At 38.5% G+C, this 25,850-nt stretch overlaps 1 protein-coding gene across 4 annotated transcripts; it reads right to left on the bottom strand.

Moving 5' to 3' along the window:
* Window positions 1–882: 882 nt before the first annotated feature.
* On the bottom strand, window positions 883–25,643 carry ikzf2 (IKAROS family zinc finger 2). Of its 4 annotated transcripts, none has more exons than XM_078261661.1 (9): window positions 25,418–25,643; window positions 24,080–24,162; window positions 22,702–22,748; window positions 15,833–15,934; window positions 12,431–12,622; window positions 11,310–11,477; window positions 7,920–8,057; window positions 7,109–7,240; window positions 883–6,179 (listed from the first exon to the last, which is right to left on the bottom strand). In XM_078261661.1, the coding sequence occupies exons 3-9, from the start codon at window positions 22,727–22,729 to the stop codon at window positions 5,371–5,373; spliced, it is 1,569 nt and encodes a 522-aa protein (XP_078117787.1). In that variant the 5' UTR covers window positions 22,730–22,748; window positions 24,080–24,162; window positions 25,418–25,643; the 3' UTR covers window positions 883–5,370. The 4 variants fall into 4 exon arrangements, with proteins under 4 accessions (XP_078117787.1, XP_078117790.1, XP_078117788.1 ...); XM_078261664.1 differs by lacking the exon at window positions 25,418–25,643 and adding an exon at window positions 25,015–25,253; XM_078261662.1 differs by lacking the exon at window positions 25,418–25,643 and adding an exon at window positions 24,338–24,587.
* Window positions 25,644–25,850: the final 207 nt, after the last annotated feature.

Here is a 25,850-nt window from a genome sequence, read left to right on the forward strand (position 1 = left end):
AATCAGCTTTCTCCGATTTGCTTGTCACTGTACTAGAAATTAAGCTTTTATTTAGGTATTTTCATTTTAAGGCAATGAATGACACAGCATCCAATGCCTTAAATACAATAAACATAAGCTGGCTCTACCAACTGTTACATTGTCGGTGTAACCCCAATGCTTTACAATCAGGGTTTAATTGTCTCAATCTGATTATCTTTTTTCATGTATCTCTAATTTCATAATTAATGGCCAGGAAATTGGCCTATTAAGGTTTAAATGGAAATTCGCCCTCAAATAGACTTTATATACTGTATGTTAGTTTTAGGATATTGTACAAAGCAGTTGGTGATTATGAGTAAGTCTGTCATCAAGCTAAACAGAAGAAAGACAGACTGTGGTGCTGCGTGGGCAGTAAATTATCCAAGTTACTATGACCTGGGTTGGGCTAATGAGGAAACATTTCCTGATAAAAGCCTGTCATATAAATAAAACACAGTGGGATGGAATCTCAAACAAATATTCTTTGAGTCCATAGTTGTTGATCCTTGTCTGTGGACTTTGACTTTACAGCACAAAACCACTGGGATAACATCATTTAAATTCTACTGGTGCTACTTTTCTCCCTGGTGATTATGGTCAAAGTCACAGTCACAACAAGAAGAGTTCAAATCCAAACAATGGCAGAATAGTTATACCAAACATAAGTGGTCAAATCAGTTCTCCAGACATCTTTTCAGTTTTACAAATTTGCATGTTTTTCACAAGATTCAAGAACTGTATTTTTTAGTCGCTATAAAATCTTTTAATTGCATGAAAGGATGCAGTTTGCACGTTTTGAAGAAAATTATATAACAATCTGTCTGACTTCCTGTTTCAAAACACACAAAACAGGCAAGGCAGTAAAATCATGTCTTTAATAGAAGGAACCCCATGCCTTACAAATATACACTGTATTCTTCACAGCAGTGTGTCTTCATGTTATGTCATTGATGTTGAAAACAGGGCTGATCAATCATCTAACTTCCTTCACCACACTCAGTGTTGGACTGATTTAAGTCATGAGAAATTACCAAACAATTTCAATTACTGTGCATCTTTTTGATAAATAAATCACATATTTTAGGACATAAAAATACACAACCTATGCAAATACCTGAGAGCCCTCACATCAGAAAGTTGTTATCAATATCAGAGATGATCAATCAGCACGTTTCTGGATAATTTCAATATTCAGTGCCAAAATATACACCTTTCATATATTATTTCTTATAAAATACAATTCACCTGAACCATATCTTTTACATCTTTGTAAACATTTTAAAAATTAAAAAACACACAAAAGTTCACAAAACTATTTGCATTAACATTTCAGCAGAAAAATAGACATTTAGCATACGCGTTTTCAAAATTTACAAAAACATCCCCGCAATCGGAAACAATAGCAATGATTTTGATATTCAAGTAAACTCCTCACTCACAAGGAGGGCTGACAGAAGACCTTTCTCTCTGTTGTTTTTGTTCATATGGCTGCTTCATTTAAAGAATGTGTAAGGCTGTCCTTATTACAACGTTACTATGAGAAAAAGAAAAAATACTTCTGCGGCCCAAAGTCTTACCAAATATAACTTGGAGGAAATAACATTTCATTTGAACATCATATATTATGCCCAGTTCAAGTTAATAAAGTTCTGGTCTGTCTATGTGTATTCCTTTGAAAGAGGATTAAGGAAGAAAAATCAGGGTAGCATTAATTTACATTTGATCATAGAGTTCTTTAAAGAATATGTTCTTTTAGGAGGACCCCTGTCTTAACAGATAAGGCTTCAGATAACAAATATATACAGGAATGTTATAATAGAGTCAATATCACAGCTGCGAGGTGTAAACAATTCCCAGTGCCAATACTTTCCAGACAGTAGGTTTTTATGCTAGCTGGGCACTAGCTGCGCATAAGAGAAGCAACATGTAAACAGAGAAAAAGCTGCCTTTTGATCACAAGTAGACATTGAACATAGCAGAGTAAATCACTGAGTTTAACCTTAGAGAACAATCAACTGTTTATAATATTGAGCAAAACACAAACTGTAAAACTAGCAATGCCAAACTTCTGGTGAGTGCTGTTACAACAAACATAAAATTGTCCATTGGACAGCATACTTACTTTGCAATGTGCATCTCCAAGATTGTTCTTTCAGAGAAACGACTAACCTGTGTTCTGCCAATGATTGTTTCCCACTCTACCTACACTTCAATGTAAAACAAAACAAAACTAAAAAGCTGTCTATAGTCAGAGTATGGACATAAAGTGCAGGGCCAGTTGTACAAAGCACAGTCTTATCTGTTCAAAGACATTAATTAAAAAGCTGCAGCTAGCCTTATTGATCGAAATCTGTTACCCTTCAACACACTGTGGATGATGGAAAGAGATTTGGAGGTGGAAAGTGGTTAATCTCTTAGTCGCCATTTACATTTTGCATACATGCGCTAGGAATGAGGAATGCTACAGTTTTGGGTGCCTTGGAAGTGCCTTCTTCAGAGTAAAACTAAGTGGTAATCACACTTACTTTCCTCTTGCTTATGCTAACTTGTTCTTGATGCACTCTGTATAAGGTCATACATGAATGTAGCGACATCATGGCAAGAATTAAACATGACAAATGCCCACCATACACATCAAGAACTCCCTCAATTCCCATGATGCAGTAAAATGTAGGCTTTCAGCCACAAATAAAGCAGTGCTACGCAAAGTCTGCTAAGGACAAAGCAGAGTTTTGTGGTGAGTTTGTGATGTTTCCCTATATTTGTCATGACATACAAAATATAATTAAAAGATGGCATTGAACTAGACATATAAGCATGTATTTATCATGCTAGAAAACAGCTCTAATAATGCAGACCCTACCTGACCCTGTACCCAAGCACTGAAAAAAAGCACAGCACTTACACTTACATACTGTACACAGCCATCCAGCCTAAAACATAAAGTGGATTAGATCAAAAAGTTGGGGAAAAGCATAAAGTACAGAGGTACATCAAGAAGAGCAACCAATGCGGTATCTTTAGCCTCCTTTATGCATTTGGTATCCATTGCCATAGTCTGCCAATTTCAAACAAACCATGATACTACTTTAGGAATCTAACTGTACGCTCAAACTGCAAGCAACACCTAACCCATGAGTCACCAGGGGATAATCATTTTCTATAGGAGCAACCAGCGAAACAAATAAATGGCTATTTGGTTAAATGGTTATTTGTGTGAAGAATACATTACCTTGGCAGATGAGAAAAACATGGCTATTGAACTTTTCTGGGGCACAGGGCTGACAAATATCATTAGGCTACATGTTGTGCACTTCCTGTACTTGTGTTTTTCTTTCATTGTGGTTTTTCTTCATGATCAATTAATAGTTCTACCTTGTAAGTGCAAACTAAACAGAGGCTGATAACCATAGTGTCAATAGAAGCAACAAATGCAGTTTCATGAGACAGAGATATAAAGATTTACAAATGTAGGCCACATGACACTTTTAAGTGTATAATTCTTTATATTTACTATATAAATAAAGTTGAGTATATTTTATCATTTTATTAAATGAATGAACTCCAAATGGTTGGAAATGCTTCTTGTGCAGATGAATGTAAAGATATTTGTGATCCGTTTGTGATAATTGTAAAAAAAATATTGGGTGGTGATAGTAAATATAACGTCAGTTAGCTAGCTAGCACCGCTAGTATTGTCTGCTAGCATAGCTGGCCCATTACTCAAGTGTAGCAAAGACAATGAAAAAAACAGCCCTTTTATGCAATATGTCAGCCAAAGTGTATTAATTAACGCTATCACATCAGCTGAATTTTAGTGCTTGTTAAGAGGTAGTTTTCTGCTACCAGCTAGATAAGTAGCCTTTTGAGAGTGAATGTTAGCATTAGTTTTACGGCATAACTTTGGCTTAAATTTAGGCTTTAACTTCACAAACTTCGGTATTAATATGGACATGAATAATTTAAAATGCATTGTATGTATGTTACATGTATTTACATTTGTGCATTTATGATTACCACAATGTATGTACAAATTGTGACATACATTTGCAAGTCTAGTTTATTTGTGTTTATTGACACATTGATTTTTTTTATTAACACTTCTCTTCACAGACTGAATTTAAAGCCTCCTAGTTATCTTAACTTATATAGGACTACAAGAATAAAAAGTCTCAAAAAATTGTAGGCTATTTATTGTATTATCTATTATTAGGGGTAGAGTCTGAAGTAATTTCTAATTGTTTGTTTTTAATTACAACAATCTTGGATGTATTCTAATTCATTTAAAGGTTCAGTAGGTAAGCCTTATAAAACTAACTTTCTGTCAAAAATCCACCGCTCCCTGTTCAGATGCACCAATCAGGGCCAGGTGGGGTGTCTAACTGCGTGTCAATCACTGCTCCTGCACACGCATTCATTCTCCCTTGTCGGGGGAGGGGCTTAGGAGACCGTTTTGGGCTTAAGCGGAAAGGGGGAGGGACTGAGAAGTTGTCGATGTTCAAATTTTTTGGCTAAGTCCTGGATCTTCGCAATCCTACCTACGGCACCTTTAAATTATGCAGTTATACACGGCAATACTAAAGCAGAACTAAATACTGAAGATGATGGCATGACTGGTCAAATTTCTACAGCTGCAGATAGATACAACCACAGACAACCACACCACCGGCAATGAAGTCCAAATAGACACCGAGTTGCTTGCAGCTAGAACACACAGCACCAGTTGACCATAACATTATGTGTATCCCACCATTGTTCATAGGAAAAAAAAACATTACAGTACGGCCCATGGCAACATCATAAAAAAAAGAAAAGAAGAAGAGAAGAAAAGAAAACTGTGTGATATGCCACAGTAAGTAGGCCAGTTCAATGCCATACTGCTATTATGCCCATGAAAGAATTAATGAATGGTAGTATTATTTAATTGAATTAGAGACTACCTGAAGTCTTTACTTCTGTCATCATTCTATCTGGTTGAACTGCATTTCTATGCATTCATTACTTCTTGAGAGTGAAAATATGCAAAAGCATGACAAGACAAGCACAACAAGAGACATTTCCAAATAAGACTAAAATGGAAAACTAGTCAATGTCGTCAAATCATATACATTTTGTATATGAATCTTATATGATCTTGATAATCTTAAATATGTAGAAAATGTGTTTTTGTCCCATACCTTCATTTGATTGTTCAACTGTTCAGATTCACAATAAGTAGCTTAAAAAGAAGTCTATGCTATGCTTGTGCTACACTTGTCCACAGTGCCGTTCAACAGTGCAGTCTAAGAACGAATATGAGGCTATTGCTCCTTTCCCTTCTTTGTCTTTCCTTAATTCCTACCCATCCTCTTACTGGAAGGTGTGTTCACCACGGACTATGTGAGAGGAAAACTCATAGCGGTCTTTGCTGCGGTGACCACAGATGTTGCACTCCAATGGTTCTCTGTATCCGTGGCAACCCATGTGGATGGTGTACATGACATGGTCCAGGAAGAGCACCCGACAATGCTCGCACTGGAAGGCTCGCAACTCTTGGCCCTCTCGTCCAAACACCCGCACCCCTTCCTGGTTCACAGGCCTCTCTGTAGCCACTCGCATTATTCCAGTCCTCATTCCTGCCCCACTTCTGGATGATGCTTCTGTCACCCGCTCACCTGAATAAACCACTGGACTGGCTCGAGACCTGAGGCCGGGAGTGGGGTTGTTCCTGTGGTAGCCCTGCCTCTCGTGAGGGCTGCTGCGAGCTGAGTCAGCAGAATCAACTCCACTGTTGCTGGGAGATTCTTCTTGCCCTGGCTGGCGCAGTTTTCCCTGCCTGGTTAAAGCAGTGGGGCCATTTGTGGTGGGATGGCTGGGGAAGTCATGGGGCTGAGTTGGCTGTGGTGGCAGCGTGTCACAGTTTCCTGGACGCTCTGTTTGTTGGCCCAATGGCAGGACATGGTGGAAGAGGGGGGTGACCATGGGCACACCTTCAGCCATAGAGATAGGAGGGCCTGGATGGTGCAGCATGGGCTGAAGAGTGTCCGATCCTAGGTATGTTATGGCATTGCTGATGGCCTGATCCATCATGTGGGCCGACATCAGTTCATGTTGCTTCTCATACTTTAGGCCCATCTCATAGCCTAGTTCAGGGTACCTGTAGCGTACCATCTTTTCACCTGCATGAAATAGAGCGGCACTATGACTGTCTTGAATTCATTAATTTAACAAGATTATGCCAATTTCAAAACATAAGACACAAAACATAACTATAAATGCAATAGCTTAAGTGGAGGGAAACATTCTTGCTTTTAGCTACAAACTATGGAGAAAAATAATGTGCACAAATATGAGCATTGTTTGATTTCACAAAATGTCCTTTCTATTCAGTCAAACTTATCTTGCTGATGTTTCAGGGTTTCTTTTCATATTTTTTACCTGATATTCTGTGTGTACAAGTATAATGAGGTGGAAAGCCCCATCAACATCTACTACTGCACTATTTAACCCCTCAATAACAGGGATGCGGTGAGCTGTTTTCTCTCGATAAGAACAATGGCAAAGTTACAGGTGTATCAAACCACAGAGTGAAAAACATTTCCTTGCCTCTAAGTCAACCGCTTGCTCTAGCTTGCTCAATCACTTTTTCTTAAAGTGCAGCAAATAAAACCAAATTCAGAAAAAAATCTGTGCTTATAAGTAAGACAGGGCTATTGTGTGATATTATATAATATCGTATGATGCAAGACTGAAAAGGAAAGGAAATCAGTAGCAAATGGTTGCTACATGCTACATGCAACATGATGCTAATTCAACTAATGCATTCTCAGACACATGCACATCAATTTGTAAGAAGAAATTACTTATATGCTTAGACATATAATAAATTTTTTTCACATGATTTCCATGGTAATTCATCAGTGCAGAACACAACACAACAAATCGTTTTCAACCACGACCTCCATGTTAGACTCATAGAAAGCAAATGGAGGAGTTGAAATGTAATAACATTATATAATACTGTGCATCAGGCTGGTCCTCATGGATATTCCACACTAACTTAAGAAAAGCAAGCCGTTGACTGCCTGGTTATGTTTAAAATACCCACCCACAAATTTCTGAGGCGTGGTGCTCTTCCTCTTGCCCACGTTGCTGTGCAGCCTTTCAATAACAGGTGGCCGATCAAAGGTAGCCATGGTGTTGGGCTCTGCCATGGGCCTCGGCTCTTTAGCGACTTCACCTTGATAGGTTGAGAAAGGAAGGGGGTTAGAAAGGGCAAGAATATATTTATGTGAGTAATGAGACGGATTCCTAACCACGGAAAAGTAACATTGCTAAATTGAACAGATCACTTTTTTTTGGGATGTGGAAACAAAAAGAAAATCTGAATTTTGCTTTCACATTTTTTTTAATCATAGCCTGAACTTGAACCATAACCTCAGTTTACCTTCACCCCATAAACCTTCCTAATGCCATAGGACATGCTGTTTGTGTGCTCAGTTTTCTTAAAATAATAAATGATTAAATTAATTAACTAAAAAAAAGCAGTTATGTAATTACACATAAATTACAAAAGTTGTACAAATTTGTGAATAAATTAATACAAATCGGAAGAAAATAAATTGAGTAAATAATAAATAAATAGCCAGAAAAAAATCTGTAAAGTAAAGTAGTAATGTGTGCTTCATATTAGCCTTTTTTAATTTCACTTCTCTTCTGAAGAGATTATTTCCATACTGGACCAATTGGAATAACTCCAACAAATGAATAATTCATAAGTAAACTTCACAATGTTATTGCTGATTTTCCCCTGTGAGATCCACCTTTTCTTTTCTTTTTTCTTTGTATTGTAGTACTTTTTCCATTACCCATTAGGCTACCTTAATTTCCATGGTTTCAGTTTTAGTAAAACAATTTACCTGTGTAAGGGCCAGTGCTGGTGTTAGGATCCAAGCCGATACCCTGCAGGTAACTATGGCAGCGCTCTTTATGTTCCTCCAGGGAAGTGCGCTGTTTGTAGCTTCGCCCACAGTAGTTACACTTGTGTGGTTTGCCAACTAAAAGTGAAGATATTCAAGGGAGAGCATATTAATTTCATTCACTGCTTCAGAGAGAGAGAGTGGGTAGCATCCAATGAGATAATGCAACCTGCTGCAGTGCTCAGGCGGTGCGTAGTAATAAATACTGTGTCAGAGTACAAACAAACCAAAAGCAAGCCTCTGAGATCATGGATGTTCCACTACTAGTGTGAGGATTCCACACAACTGTCGCCAGACAGAAAGACCGGTTGTGGGCGACAAAGAGAGAGTTGAACCATTTTAAAACACTTTGGTCTCTGAAATATACAGCTAACTCCCACAGCAGAGTTGATCATGCATCCCATGGTGGTGGTAGGAAACTAACTCCAATGTTAAACTGCTATGGAGGTGGAGTGTGAATCATTGTGCCATTTCTATTTTATTCAATTCCTTCCTACCTAGACGAGTGGAAAGATGAAGACATATCCTATCTACCTTGGTCAAGCCATCAGCCCATCTACCCTTTCATCCATCCAACTTGCTGTATCACTTAATCAACGGATCAATGGATTAGTGAAATATTTAATGCATAACAATAATAATAAAGGCATTAAATTATGAGTTTACAGGGCAGCCTAAATATAGGACAATATTTGTTATGGTCACCAGTGTTACCACCTTTGTGCGATGGAACTACATGAGCTTTTTCCATATTGAGGTAAAATTGAATTGAATTGAAAATAGTGTATTAAAGTGAAGATCCTATGCAGGCAGACATTGCTGAGGCTATATGTATGTGTCCTGTGGTTGAGTATTCTTAAAACTAATGTAATGACTCATAAAGGGACTGAGTAAACTGCAGGCCACATAAGCATACCGATGACCGTGACCCAGACACCATCATTAGCTACAGTATGTGATGTAGTAAGACTCACTGAGATAATGGTGACAGCTATTACTAGAAGAAGATGATGATCCAGTGCTCTTGTCACTGTGAGAACAGAGAAACCAAACATGTTTCAGTCTGAGGCACGGAGGCTGTAACACACACACACACACACACACACACACACACACACACACACACACACACACACACACACACACACACACACGGTGAGCGCACCTATACTTCCCTGTGCGTAAAGAGCGCCGCTGCGCTGTACAAACGGTACAATATGTTAAATAAGTTACTCAGAAATAAATATTCCTTTAGCTTTACATGTTACATGTTCTTCCCTGGACTACTTCTTGATGATTTGTGTGAGGGAAATAAAATCCACTTGTTACTGAACCAGACGGGGCCAATCTTGCATCAGCAGGGGCACTTTTCTTTTTACTGAATCATTTGGAAGGATAATAGGTTTTCTGCTTTATCTGTCATTCAGTACTCTTGTGGTCTATGAATGACATTGTATCTGAACTCAAAACTACATGTAGGGTTCATTGTGACGAATGTGTAATGGATTGTAATGAGTATGAACAGATTCAAAAAATGATGGCTAATGACAAAAGGTTTCAAAATTATTAAAATGTGGGGGGGTGTACTATAGGGGGACTGCAGTAATATTCATTCTGAGTAGTGAAAGAGTAACTTCTAAGTGAAACGTCATCATGAAAATCATTTCTTATGCTGATTTCCAGTCGTAAAATTAAAAAAGTGAAGTAGGCAGTATTCACTCCCATGTTCTTAGTGGCTCACATCTACACACTCTCTCTCACACACACACACACACACACACACACACACACACACACAACATACTGTAGAATTTATTACTTCTTCATATTTATATAACCACCCACACACGACCTTGCGCAGATGTTGGATGGACCTGAAGAATCCACCTTTCAGACACTATTCTTATTCATGCAAATGGTCCACACTGTGCACTCAGACTTACTTGACTGATTTCATTTGGCTAATAAACGGGAACTTGTTAGAATTTTAATCTTCTGCCTTAGAAAATGTGAAATCCTTTGCCTCTCAAGCGTTAACTGCATTATCCTTTCACCAATCAACTGTGCCTCAATAGATAATGCCATTTTTTAACATTTAACATGATTAAACATGGCCTTAGGGATAGCAGCCAAATCCAACACCCTTTTGTTCTATCACTCTTTCTCTCTTTTCACTATTGTTTAACATTTTTTCTCTCTTTCAATGTTGTAATTCCCTCTTTTGGCTACACCTGTTCTTCCTGGCAGGGCACCAGGCCAGAGCTGCCAGAGTAGTAAGTCCCTGTACAGTATGTAAGAGAACATCATGACAGCACAACTTAGAAACATCAAATTCCTCACATTCCCCATTGGACGGCCAGAGGAAGGCAGGTTTAATACTCATGCATTTACAGGAAAAAAAGAGATTGGGGGATGTGACAAACAAATTCAGCTGAAAATTAAAGGAAGTGAGAGTAGGAAAAAGACAGATGTGGAGAGATAGATTAAAGAAATGCCTAAAAGAAACATCTGAGTAACAACTGGGACAGAGATTACAGATCTCACACATGCACACACACAAAACTTGTATGCAAACACACGGATGCACACCCAAAAACACATTGCATCTATCTTATAAGAGAACTGTGTATGAGTAACCCTCTGTGGGGGCATCACTGGCAGAAATGACGGCATTGTCTGACCTTGATTTGGTGCAAAAGAGGGGAGAGCACATCCTGTCTGATAGGAAAGTGGGTTACAGTTAAGAGAGACAGCCAGCACTCCCCATATGTTTCTCAACACACAGATAGCTTCCTCCTTAGCGAGTCAAGCAACTAAGGACAGCATGTCCTTGGTACCTAACCACAAAGCACTCACAGCACTGTCAATAACATGCACATTAAAAAGACACCAATGCGTCTATCCAGCAACAATACGAGACAGAGTCACTAACCAGCATGTATGGCTACTGTGGCTACCGTAGTTCTGCTCGTTCTTATATTTGACACTCAGTCACACAACGCTTTAGAAGAAAAAAATATCTCTAGAAAATATTTAAGAGGTACTTACAAAGCCTTTAGTTTTTTGCATTATGGAAGAACTGCACTTAAGCCAAATACTGGCATTATGTTGAAACACACAGGGATCTCTTACATTCTTCCTGTATGTGTAGGCCTTTAAAAATGTGTTGTGTTTTAAAATAAAGAAAGTCTATCCCAGCTTTAAAAGCATTATGGGTTGATTTTTTTCCCCAGATCTCTGAAGCACTTCTGATAAAATAAATGAAGTTTCTTCTGGGCAACAAAAGTGGATGAGTAAAAAGGGAAGAGAAGAGAGTGAGGGGATTCTTACCAGCATGAGTGCGCAAATGCCCACTGAGGGCATCGCGCCGCCGGCAGGCGTAGCTGCAGAACGGGCATTTGAAGGGTTTTTCGCCTGTGTGCAGCTTGATGTGTCGCAGCAGGTTTCCCTTCTGGGTGAATGAGACGCCACACTGGTTACACTGGAACGGCCTGTCACCTGATAGAGGCAGGCACAGGAAGTCAATACCACACTCATTGTGGAAGATGTTTTTAGAAAGTATAAGCAACCCTGCAAGTTATTTTTTGTATCTAACTAAACTAAATTAATTAACTGCCCTGTGCTGAACTGAATAAAGACATCAAAATGCACTTCTGTTAGACTGCTTTAAATTAGATTAAACTGATGTTACTAATTATTAAACCGAATTGAACCTAACTGAAGTGACTCAAACTAAAACTAGATTTAACTGAACTTGCATCTTCTCCTCATCCTTTATTCAAAATACATGCACATCAGGTGAAGTGGGTATGCTGTGTATATCCATCTAAAGACATGTGGAGCTTAAGAACTATGTATATACAATTCTCACAGGAAAAAGGTACCACTACTGTATTTACTTTAATTTTCCACAGTAAATGCAACGTTTTCCAGAGTAATGAATGGAAGTGTGCGCGTGTCAATCTCTCTCTTGCAGTGTATGGTGAACTTTACAGTATATCATGTGGAATGATACAGTTCAGTACATACTTCTGATTTTACATAGACTTACAACCGCTGCCTGCTGTTCTAATGGAAAATCTTTTGATCTACAGCCAGTTGGAAAAGAGAAATATGATCCTAATGCTGTGACAACCAGAGCAGTTATGGCGTCAGTTAGAACAGGTTGTGGGAGATTCCAAGGATATTTGTTCCCTCATAATAATTCCAAGTCTAAGCTATTGTCCTTAAACAAAAAAACTAAATAAACAGAAAGCATTCCACGCCCAATGTCAAGAAAACAAATGGTTTCTGACTCACTCTAAAGATGGGGAAACGTACATATCGCCCTGATTTTAGTGATTAGAAAAGGAAAAATCCTTTCTTGATTGTCAAAGCCCAAAGATGTACAAGGCAGCTTTTTTAAAGCATTATACGCTTTTAATGGCATTTGGAAATGTACTGATCAGTACCGTTTGGTTGTCGACTTCCTGCATCAGCTGTCATGTTTGGCTCAGATAATCCATCCTGTAAATTGCTTGGGCTGCCAGTCATGGATTCCTCCAATGCTACTCCTTCCTCCCCAGTTTGGCCTATTTCACCAAGTCCTGGGCTTCTGTTGTCAGCCTCCTCCGCTGTTTCTTCCTCTTGCTTAATTGTCAGTTCTGTAAAACAAAAACTATGGTAATCCTGAGATGTGCAGCTTACAATGTCAAATTTAGATGAAGCCGTTTTTATGAAGGTGCCATACCATCACAAAAACGCTCTACAGCAACCATGAACCATATGGCAACCATACGGCAACTATGTGGCCTAGGTTGGCCCTGGGTTGCATGACTTGGTTAAGAATGAACAGATTACACTGAAATGGTCTGTGTTTATTTGCAATGGAGGGATTGAACTAGGTTAGGTTAGAAGGGAAGGGGTCTACATCCCAAGGGTGAAGCTTGTGGTTAGAGTTGAGGTTAGAGTAAGTAGCCTCTATAGACTTGAGTAAAACTGTAAAGTATTGAGATGACTGTGCTAGTCTCAGGATGGACTGGATTGGCTGGAAGTATAATGGGTTGATCTGCAATGGACATAGGGTGACTTAGGAGTGATAACTGTGCAAAATGATATATCATTAAATGGACATGTGGAGGGGGCATCCTAGCAACTTAGCAACTCAACTCGTAGACAGCATTAGGATGGACTGACACATTGACAAGAGAGGAAAAGAGAAACAGGCTGGTCTGGTTCCTGGCTGTCCCTGGGAAGAAAAGGGAGTGTCTGTCAGAGGCCCTGTAGCTTAGAACAACTGACTAGCAATGGGAGACCGGCTGGATGACAAGGGCAGAATATTGTATAATTATGTGTGTGGGTGTGTGAGTAGCTGTGACGGAAAACTATTAATCACCTGCAGTTTCTACTTATAAGTCACCAGCAACTAATAATACTACAAAAAATACATATCCAGAAGCCAGAAATACGAAACAGTCACAGCTACACCTAGTTTCATTCACCTAAAGTCGTGTCCCAATAACCACTTGGATTGTACATACTGTATACACCTCATTCAACCGGAAAATCTATTTAAAGCCGAAACATTGCTGGGTAAAGTAATTGAAGTCTTTTTTTTCTGCACAAACCACATGAGATGACAGTTTAAGATACACAAGACAATGTTTGACCAAGAATTGCCTCTTTTGCCTAACACAGCACTCTAAACGTGCCACAAAGCAGCTTAATTTTGTCTTCTGAGGGAAAGGAAACTGTTCCTTTGTCTTGGAATGAGCCCCATTTTCAGATATTTACACTCTAAATGCTATATATATACAATCAAATTGACTATTTTACTAAATACATACTGTGATCAAGCAAAATGCAGTATGTCATATTTACAGTTTATTGTTCTTGGCTTATTTAGTCTTTAAACATCTGTCATACGCAACAATATCAGAATCATTTTTGTTGTTTGAAGTATGCTTTTTTATAAAGCACTCTGAGACAAACCTGTGATTCTGAAGCATATAGTAAAACTTGACTTACATTGATCCCTTATGGTAGACTTGACTTTGTTCCCACTACAGCTGTGACAAAAGATTTCCAAGAATCATACTTGGTAATGAGCCTTACACCAAAAATCAATTCTTTGTCATGTTAATGGGTTAAAATGTTTGTGAAAGGGCCTTTAGTCATAGTGCTGAAAAGAAAAAGAAAAACGTTTGGACATAATCCAAGTAGAATTTACTGATCCTGATGATCCTGTTTTGGTATTTACTGTGGCAATAATCAGTGTGAGAATGTGTTGTTTTACTAAAGCCTCCCATCTGACTGCATCCATGAACTGTCCTCTCAAGCTTTAAATCCTAGTAAAAGAAATTTAGATATTCAGGCAACATTTCCTTTTTATAGGCTATAGAGAAAAATATCTGCAAAGCAATTGCATTCTTTAAACTGATACCAATGCCACAGTTTGTACAGAAGAAACACTTATCCCAATGTCCACATCGCGATCGAGCCTTGCCTTCGACAGCTGTATCCTGGCAACACGAAGCAGACCTGAATATCCTTGCTATTCAGCTCCTTGCATCTTAACATCTGTCTCTTCAGTGTGGCAGAGTGGAATGCACAGAGTGGTCAGATGACAATACACTTGAAACAGTTGCTACGAGAAAAGCAGCGATGAAAATCATCGAGATGCAATTATGGCATATTTCAACCCCTATACCGGATACAGTAGTCTGCAAATTATCTGAGTTTCCCATAATCCATAGAAAATCAGGGGAAAAGATCACAATTGATTGAGGGGTTTACTAAAAGGAACACAGCCTCATGAAGAAGCTATCTGTCCCAAAGGGTGTAATTCTACTCTTCTACCTTATATTACCAGACAGTGCAAAATGCCAAGATAATTGCTACACAACATGTGTTTAAGCTTGCAAGTTTAAGAGTCTGGCACTGGCATTTGACAGCACGTCATGCTTATTTTCAACAGATGATATGATGCAGCCCTTCTTTTGTAACAACACCTCAAATAGCAAATCATGTTAGGCAACTTCCAGAATGACAACAGCTCTTATCGGTGAAGAGTATCTCCCTGTGAAAACAATGGCCCAGCTCGTCTCCCAGTATCTCTAAACTTGTGGGAAATAAGCGTCCCTTTTTCTCCTTGGACTGCCTCGTCTCATTTGGTTTCCCCTTTCTTACTTTGCTGCTTCATAGTGACATCGCTAGAGCTAATCTGAGGCATCAGGTAGACTTAAAGGAACCAAGCAACACTCATGGGTAAAGGCAATATACTGTGGTACAAGTGTGATATGACATTTTTGTACAAAAGCTCTCACTGTGGAAACTAGTATACTTCTCTACTCACTGTAACAAGCGTCCCATCCTTTTTCTTCTTCTTTTTTTTTTTACTTGTTTGAGACAGGACTTTATTTCTGTTTCTCTTTGTTTTTGAGTATGTTATTTGAGTGCATTTTATAGTGATTTTATGCTTTGCAGTTTGCCCCTCATTAACACATTCACACACCAATTGTGGCACCCTACCATGCAAGGTATTGGCCTATCCATCAGGAGCACCTGTTTTCAGATCAGCTCACATTTGCCACGTTCAATTTCTGGTTCAACAAATCCAAACTAACCACATCCTCTGTTTCAAAAATAAAGGCCTTCCATTATTTCATGGATGGAAATGCAGTAACCCTTCCTACCCAGGAAGGCTTTTATTGTAAAAGTGTTGAGTTTCATTAAAACAAACTAAAATACAATGATCCAAATAAACTGATCAAGTAAGAACAGTATGTTTGTTTAAAGGAAAAACAGTGTGTGTGCATACTGTGGTTGTTCTTGGCAGACCGCAGAACATGAGTATCTATTGATTGAGCACTCACCACTGGGGGAATTAGGACCCTGAGGAACTGTCTGTCCATTAGGTGATGATGTATCCGCCAACATTCTCGAGTTCTCCTTACCGGGAGAGCATTGGCCGTTACCTGGGAGACAAGCAGAAATGCAGTAATCTATATTGTGCTGTACAACAAATACAATACAATGTGTATTATGTATATGTTATGTGAAAAAAACAAAACAGCTTTGAGATTTTTGATATTATATATACAACTATATAATGATTAGGGTTGTAAAAGCAAAGATGTGGTAGGAGAGAAGAATAAAAGGTGGTCAAGTGAAAAAACAGAGTTTCTAAAAATAATTTTGAAGATAATTTTTAAGAGGATGAGATTCTTACAGATTGTGATGATACACTGAACACCTAATCTGAAAAAAAAAACGTGTCTCTTCACTTTTATACAGATAAAAAGTAGATAAAATGTCTTGCTAAACAAACAATTCACATGCTATACAGTAGCCCTAATTCCTTCTCAGATTAAAAATGATTAAGTTCATCCTACTATCAGATGTCCTTTAAAGCCTAACCTGAATGGCCACTATGGAGGTTACCATACAGAATGCATAAGGCAACTAACTTAAATGGCTTTATCCACCTATGGGATTCTAATGTCCAGCAAATGTGGATCAGATTGCATCCTCTCAGCAGTCTGTACAGAACCCAGGCTATGGATAGCCCTGTGTCTTGTGTCCTGTATGGTTTGAGGGAGAGCACACCAATCCCTTATCCCCTTACACAACGGCCCCGTCAGGGTCACTAGAACAATACAGTGGCAACAGGCAAACACCCCTGCTGACCCAGGTGTCAGATCCCTTAGGAACCAAAGTGAGCCATCACTCACCTCCAGCACAATTAAAGTTTTTCCTCAAGCAAACTGACTGCGAAAAACTGGAAAGTATCCATTATAATGACACCAGATTGCCTCATGCTTTTAAAATTGATGTAGCAATAGCCGCAGCCGGGGAAAGTTTCAATTAAAATTAAAGGAACATCCTATGTGCTACATCTGAAACTGCTACAAGAAAGGCCTTGTTACAATTTGTCAGTGCTGAACATGTCTGCAATGATCCATCATACATGAAAAAGAAATCTGTCTGATCTCCTCTTGCTGTGACAGCTCCTCTTAGTGTGACAACCTCCTCTATGGTATTGTCCCAATGTAGTGGCAGCCAAACTGAGTGTGGCATACTGGGAGACGTTGTCCATGACTCAATCCCTGAGCCTGGGCTCGGATTGCACAGGTTGGGGTTGGAAGAAATCTCAGGTGACCGACGCTTGCTCTCCTTTGGCAATGCTGTCCTGGAGACAGTAGTGGCCCAGATTTGTCATGAAGGATTTTCCATTACTGTAGCAGATGTTGACAGCTTCCTAGCAGCACTGTGACTAGGCTGCCTCAAGCCTAAACTAATAGCATTGAGCTGCCTGGGTTCACATGCTAAAATAAGAACTAAGAACTAACATAAGAATAAGACGATTTTAACAGTGTTATTGTAAAAGGGTCAATGTAAATTGCTGTCCAAGCAATTTATTCAAAAGCTCAATGTATGAAGATTGATAATGCTTCCATTATGATGTATTTTTTAATTAATAAAGATTGACGTGAAATAAATACTTTTGTCATCAAAGGTCAAGTCTTTAGGAAATCACTTGCAATCAAAGGAAGCAGTGAACCTTATGTCTGTCTGTGCTTATGATGACCAAATACACAGCTAGTGAAGAAGATGCATTTCCATGCCTATTTAAAAGGGGACCACAAACCTTTAATGTTTGGAAAATATGGCTTATTTGTTATGAACATGAATAAGGTTAACAATGTTTTAAACGTGCGTTGGTGCCCCGCATTTGCTGAGTCAATCCTGTATGAACAGTAAGATCAGAATATCAAACAGTCGAGACTTGCCAGATGGAAAGTTATTTTGAGTAACACACCAAATTGGGATAAATTAATACGCTGGCAAATAGAAAGGAACAAATGTGTACACATGAAACTTGTAGGTGTAGCAATTGCTGACTTCATCATTAATGCCAAATGAATGCATAGCTTCTAAAGTACAGTCATCCTTTCAGAAATCTAACAAGGGTCAATGCAATTTCAGGTCCTACAAGTTATTCAAAAGAGAGCACAAAGATTTATGAATGGTATCTAGGTTCAGGAACAGAATGCAATGACAACAAACCTAAATTAAACCAAGTTAAGCTCCATCTACCTACTTGTGATGGCAGAAATGAATAAAAAAAAAGGAAAATGGCTCAATAGCAAGCTAGCTGTGTTGAGTGACTTGAATAAGATTTTTTTTCCGGAGTGACGAGGCTTTCCATTCTGGCTTGCTGGATACACACTGTATGGGACCTGGTTTTTCCTGTCAAACCCTGAACCTTCCTTAAGACAAATATTCACAATGTGCCACACACACACACACACACACACACACACACACACACACACACACACACACACACACACACACAATATACAGATAGACAAATGAGAGCATTCATTCACATGAAACCTGTAAGATATTGTATTGGAAGTAGATAATGATTCATTTAACTCATGAATAAAGTTATGTATACACCTTATTCAGAAGTATTACAGAAGCACTTGCTGTTAATTGCGAAGCCATAGAGTGCACTGGTGCATTCCATTTGTGGTGGGGGTGACCTAGACAGGAGAGGAACCTGATACATCTGCAGATAACTGATCTTAAATTATCTGCACTACTTTGTGATCTCCATTAATATTACAGCATCCATGGAGGGGTGATGGATGTTGCAATGAATGCAGAGCAAAGTTAGCAGTGCAACAAAAACTTTAGATTATGTTTTACTGACAACAATTGTAATAATCCGAGTTGGCAGATTTGCATCTAGGTCAAAAATCATACTCTGGAACAAACTTCCCATTCATATTAGGTCCTATCTACTACCGAGATCTTTAAGTCTTATGATTTAGTTTAGGGACATTTGTATAGAAGTGTGTTGTTTGTATGATGTTCATTGTGTCTATATTTTTATTGTCTTCCTTTGTTTTTATAACATAATACAACTTTGTACAGCACTTTGTTCAGCCTAGGTTGGTTTTAAATGTGCTTTATAAATAAATTGACTTGACTTACTCTCACACACACATTGCATTATCATAATCACACACCACACAACCTATTACACCCCCTTGTATTCACAATCATACTCTCTCACTCACATTACCTTATAAATAATACTTGATAAATATATATATATATATATATATATATATACTTAATATTACTGCTGCATTAATGTGTATGTTGCATTTTACTGCTGTAGAACTACTACTGCTCATAAATCAGAAATATTAAAATTCAAAATTTGGAGATACATGGTTTTAGCTGGACAGGAAGGGTATGCAACATTATAATCTAAAAAGTAACTAGTAACTAAAGCTGTCAACAAATGTAGTGGAGTAAAAAGTACAATATTTCCCTTTGAGGTGTAGTCGAAGTATAACGCTGGATAAAGTGGAAAGTAGAAATAAAGTACAAATACCTCAAATTAGTAGTTAAGTACAATACTTGAGTAAATGTATTTTGTTACATTCCTCCTCTGAAGAACACTATTTATCTTTGGCCAAAGACAGTTTGAAAGATTGAAAGAAACACCTTTCTTCACATACTTTATGCGGAAGTGGAATTTGGTAAATTAGACGAATGGGTACTGTACAAGGGCTGAGATTTTAGATTTGAAGGCATAGGAGAAGTGTTTTGTTGATGATTATGGACCCTGTAGTTCCCCTCAAATTATTCAAGTAAATGTAATTTGTTTCGGTGATAAACTGAAACTCTCCTGGACTGAAATTATGTAAATGTTATGCAATGTTAAAATGTGAGTTTGTCTGGTATGAGGAAAACTCATACTGATATTTTTTATAGTTATTAATTTTCTGTTGGCTGCCACTGGCTTTGTACATCACACATTAAATGTTTGCACCTGTCCATAATGCCATTTAATGCCATTTAACTAAAGCAAGAAACTAGACCTCTAACTAGAGTAGGTTGTGTCTTTTCTCTGTTTAACAAGACCAACAAAGCGCATGAATGGCCAACAACCGGAACTTGAAAAATAGAAGCTGGAATATCCAATTAGCCCTTCAAATATTGTTTGAGGTTATCAACTTAAAAGCTCTTACATTGGGACCTTCAGAAGTCCAGGGAGTGAAGTATGCCTTGTTTTGTAGTTATGTCAAACTAGCATAATCGTAAACGACTAAATTGTAAAGACTATTATTAATGGTTGTCAGATATTAAAGGACAATTCCGGCGCAAAACGAACCTAGGGGTTAATAACAGATGTGTACCCACTCTATGGCTCTCTGGGACATGTTTTCATGCTATTCAAATGTGTTTGTAGCTTGAAACAAGCTAGCGCGGACCGCTGATTAGCTTACAATGCTAGTATTCGGGGCACAGGGAAAGTAAAAACAAATTGCTATTTATACCACTAAAAAGGCTCAAAATATCACCACACTTCAACGGTAGCATAATGAGGGTCCCTAAATGTTAACCGAAGCATTGAGAACTTTGTAAGTGTACAGACAGTTTATTAAAAAGATAGATTATAAAGATAGATTATACGCATTCTCGTATACAGGCGGCCGCCGTCTTGGGAGCTACTGTCTTTCTACAGTGACAGCGCAAGTGGTTACGAAAAAAAGTGTGAGAAGAGTGTTTTTATATAAAAATGAACGCCTGAAATGTTACCTTTGTCTCTCTGCCTTTTGAGTATGTTCAATGTGAGCCAATCAGGAATTGAAACCACAAATATTGTCAATCACATACAATTATATACACTGTCTGGCTTTATGTCTCATACTACTATTCTGAGTCACAGATACTGTTATCCTTTCTTACATATTATAGACATAATCAATATATGAATAAGAATAGTAGTAATCTCTCTTCCTCTCTCTCTCGCTATACATATACAGTGGGGAGAACAAGTATTTGATACACTGCCGATTTTGCAGGTTTTCCTACTTAGAAAGCAGGTCTGTAATTTTTATCATAGGTACACTTCAACTGTGAGAGACGGAATCTTTAAACAAAAATCCAGAAAATTACATTGTATGATTTTTAAATATTTTATTTGCATTTTATTAAATATATATATATATATATATATATATATATATATATATATATATATATATATATAACATGCACACATAGTTCGATAGGTAGACACAAATATGGGCCTTAAAAACAATCTACCCAACATGATGGACATTACTGGGTTTGGCCTTTGGTGCTGGGAAAGTATTTTGCCCCTCAGATATGTTTGATGGCTGAATATGAGCGAGAGATAAAAGATAAAGCCTCCTTCTGTTTTATTAGTACATGGCAAACACAAAAGCTTAGTTACAGTTATGAAAAAGTATCTCTACCGAGTCTTTTGGATAATATTACATTAAAGATAAAAAATGTGTCATTTAATGAACAGATTTTTGTCACAGAGCTTTGTAACCTATTGACCATATGAATAAGAAAGAAGTTTCAACCTTGCTGTAATAAACTAAAATGACATTGGTCATCAGTTTTCAGTTACTGCATGATGAGCCTATCGAACTCAGTGCCCTGTCAGTCTCAACCATAAAATAAATCACCCAATCAACCGTAACATTTTTCAGCTCGTGCAGATGCATCTTTGGCTCAATTTGTGCCTCCAATGGCGGATTGCATTGCCTTTATATGCACTCGTGTCACCTCTAAAATGTTCTTTCATGTTCAGTTTGAACACACTTTTACATCTTAAATCTTTGACATATACTATTCTTTTTAACACATACCACATGTACTATTTTTCTTTTTAACATATACTGTGCTGGCTAAATACATTACAATACACTTTGATAAGAGAGTACATTCATGTGTTCTATGATGGTGAGTAGAATAACATGTTTGCATGTAAAAGGAGAAGATAGTGTAGTAGGGTATACTAGTGTGTGTGGGAGAGTATAGTGGTCTATGTACAAGAATACGATGACGTGTGTCACAACAGGTACGATGTTTGGCTGAAATAGTCAGCAACGTCTTCCTAATGTATTGAGCACATAGTAAAATACATGGGGGTAATAAGGATACAACTTGCATTCCACAAAGATGCATGTCTTCTGCAGTTTCATGCTAACGGAACAGACTATTATTTGTTCCAAATGTACCATTTCAGAAGCGACCCACAGGCGGACAGGGAGAGGAAGAGCCTCCATGTCTTCTTCCGCCACCACCCATACCCCGCCTGCCAAGTGTTCCTATAAGCACAAACCCCCAATGGAGACCTAAAATCCCCACTGATGTCATAAACAGCATGCTACCTGATTTTAGACCTGCAAACCAAAGCAAAATACAAGGGGGGGGAGGAGGGGCAGGGAAGAGATAGAGATGTATTTAAGAGACCTGCCCAAAGGAAACCAGCAAAGGGCAATGGAGCACCACAAAGTGCATATCCAATATCTGCTGCATTCAACAGGATGTTACATGCAATCGTTTTCTCTACCTTAAAGGGGTGAACAGGAAAAAGCCTGCACTAAGGGAAAATCCCTTGAAATGTTTATGGTGTTGTGATTGCAAAAATGTTGTTGTTTTGTATCAGCATTGCATCTAAAAGTTGGAAGAGATGTGAAAGTCAAAATAAGCTAATAACATCAAAGCCACAGTAACGTAATAACACACAGCCGCAACTGCCATCTTCATTACCACCATTATCGGTACAACAAAACACAGACACACATTCCGATATACTGCATAAACTCTGACCTCAGATGTAAAGTATGGGTAAGCAAGTGTCAGTGTGTAGTGTCAAAGTGATATGAGGACTTACTAGCACAGTAACCATCGGGAGCCTCCATTTCAAGTTCTTTGGGAGTGCTGCAGAGAATACAAATAAATATTACTGCAACTTTTGTATTATTGTAACAGAGATTTTTGCATTACGCATATATTGCTTGTCTTATTCTTAATTTGTAAACCAAATATGTGCATTTGAAAAGCTGTGCAATATAATAGCAAGCAACAATGATGTATCTTCAACTTTAATTTTGATCACAAACCTGTAAACTATTAAAAAGTTTAAAATCATATTAATACCCCAATTTCAAGGCTGTTAAGCATCTTCAGGTGCATGGATTACAGTGCGCAGAGGTGTATTACAACAGAGACTGGTCTGTGCAGTTTTCTTATTATTTACGTAGTCACGTATATTTAGCAAGCTACCCAATGCAGTATTTTAAATGTGTGAACAGCCACGTTTTAGTTTCATGTTCTCTATTAAACTGTTTTTGAACAAGTTAAATTAAAGCTGGCGTGGTCTCTCCAATCGCAGAAATTAAATAAATAAATTCAGGTTACATTTGACCTTTTTGTGCAAAACTGGTTTAAGAACTATGAAGCGATTAATAGAGTGAATAGCATTAACTTAAAATTAAACACGATGCATTCAACTGTTAAGAGATACACTTTAACACACACCTTGTTTTCTAAACATTTATGGGCATGTCGATTACACATGGTGTCAACAGGCATCTGAGGAAGTCGCAAATATGTTATAAGTTACTAGTAAATTGATTCTAATTTTTATGAATAGCAAAATCAAGTTTGGGTCCATCTTTATCCATCCGCCCATTGTTGTTGTTGTTGTTGTTGTTGTTGTTGTTGTTGTTGTGTAGAAGCAACATATATAAAGTAAGTGTGTTATGATTATTATAATTTGGAATAGCATTGCATCTGAGAGAATTTAAATAGAGTTTATTAATATCTATTCAAGTCAGATCACACAGCAAATTTGTATTATGTCACAGCACAACTGCTGGCTTCCTTGAAGACCATCCACAAAAAGCTTAACCCTTTCATTAAAAGAAGAAAAAAAAACTCAAAGGTGTCATTCCATTTTTCTTTTAGCCTAGGCCCAATGCAGATTGCTCCCAAATCCACAGTCAGCTTCATTGTACGGAACTATTTTCTTTTTTACTGTATAACAAAAATGATGGTAATCTGACTCAGAGCTGTTAATTTAGTCTCCCCCTGTTAGCTGCATGGAGGAAACTTTGACCATTCTGTCACAGAAAGTTGGAAATATGTGTTTTACATGCTGGTGATTTCTTCATGATACCCATCAATTAAAAGTGAAACGTGAAAGCAAAACAATAAAGTAGCATGCATAGCCTACATAGAGAAAAAAAAAAGTGGATTCATATAATTACCTTCAAGTGTCTCCCCTGTGCGAAATTAGTTGGTAATGTCAGTCAAGGACGGTGGGAGGGGGTGGTAAATTGTCTCCACCTCCCTTTAATGAAACAAAAAAGTTAAAATTACCTTTTTCGTCCAGTGATCTCTCACAAAAACAACCTTTTTAGATTAGTATGTTTCAATGATAGTCCAGTGAAAGGAACGTGTGATAATTAATCTGAGCAGGTTCAGAAAAGCAGAGATAAGTTGAGGAGCAGAGCATATTGTCCTACAGGTGACAAAGCCTCTTCTGCGCGCGTCCCGTCGAGTTTTCCACTTTAAAAGCGACGCCGACACAGTCCCAAAGAGCTCTACACTCAACTTGATTCAAACTTGCGACATTTCTCCAGAAGTCGCACAAATACAAACTGAGCCGTACACAGCGCACTTTTTTTTTTTTTACAGTAGGAACACCGTGGGGGGAAGACTCAACAAGTTGGTGAAGGGAAAGAAAGAAAGAAAGAGAGGAATAGATCAAACTGGATCCACCGGTTCCTAAGGAATTAGCCATAGCGACAGGGAGCAGCCAAGCTATATTCAACAGTCAAGAGACTGGAAATCCGTGGGTAGGCAGTGTTGAAAAGCTATACTGTGAAGATGTGACTCAAGGTCGGACCTGCAGAGCCTCACATGCGTTTTAACTGCCACTGCAGAGAATGGGAATAATGAGATGTATAGGCAAATAACACGTCCACACTACTGTACCTTCAAGGGACATGTCAACCAACAAAATGACAGAAATTAAAATTAGTATTCCCCTTTCTCAATTTGTACATGCCTCTACTGTCTAGACGTGGCTTTAGGTAGCCGAATTAACATTTATTTTAGCAGCAAAACGGTGGGAGAGCTGCATTTTTGCAGATGTAGCCTACAGACAGTTTTTAAAGCAGTGAGGACAAGGTGCATTTACCTGGCAGGAAAACATTAGCCTACATCTCTGGAAATAACCATCCGCTGCAGAAACCGCGAAGCCAGTTTTATTGTGACAACGCGCTGTGTTTCTCGTGTTAAGTGATTGTTTTGCTGGCTGAGTCGCCCGCATGGCTTTGGAGCTGATTGACAGCTGCAATTCAACAGGTTATCCGACCACCGCAGTCTACAGCACAGCCCGTCTGGCTTTCCATTCATCAGGCAGACGCTCCTTGTCTGCCTTTGCCGCAGACATGCGCCTCCAGCAGCTCTGAAGCGTCTATGTAGCCTACTGATAGTCGAATTATACTCAATGGATTAAAGCAGCAACACAAATGATTAGTTAATAGGCTACAGGAAACCGATTCATGCGCGTGTTGCTCTCGCTCTCTTTTTTTATTTACCTTAAACACGAAGGAGTTTATATAATCCCATGAACTTGCACATTGATCCAGACTGAATGTGTCGGTTTGGAATAGACTTCATTCTAGCCCGACATGCGCCATGCAGCGCGGACTGAAAGGTAGTTTGGTTCCGCAGCAGCAGCAGCAAAAGCAACAGTTGTTAAATCCACCACTGACTTCCTCCTCCATCTCAAGAGCGAGCGGCAGACAACCCGCCCGAGTTGCTATTCTGGGAAGTTGGTCTGACAACCGATCACAGAGTGTGGACCCAGTCTGCCTCTCTGTTCGGCAATCGATTAGGTTACAAAGGGGCCTCTTATTTCTGAGGCAGCAGTGCTGTGGCGACGAAAGCATAACTGTTACACTTTTAAAGTAGGCCTATTTGTAGGGATTAAAGTGTAGGCCTACTCAAGGACATATAATGCGACCACAT

The sequence above is a fragment of the Sander vitreus genome, chromosome 11, assembly GCF_031162955.1.
Source record: "Sander vitreus isolate 19-12246 chromosome 11, sanVit1, whole genome shotgun sequence".
In the NCBI taxonomy this organism is placed as follows: Eukaryota; Metazoa; Chordata; class Actinopteri; order Perciformes; family Percidae; genus Sander; species Sander vitreus.

Coding starts and splice junctions, on each gene's coding strand:
- ikzf2 (XM_078261661.1), bottom strand. CDS start 22,729: ATGGAGGCTCCCGATGGTTACTGTGCTA. Junction 11,478..12,430: donor AGGAAGTCGACAACCAAACG/GTACTGATCAGT, acceptor TGCCTCTATCAG/GTGACAGGCCGTTCCAGTGT. Junction 6,180..7,108: donor CACGCCTCAGAAATTTGTGG/GTGGGTATTTTA, acceptor TATTTCATGCAG/GTGAAAAGATGGTACGCTAC.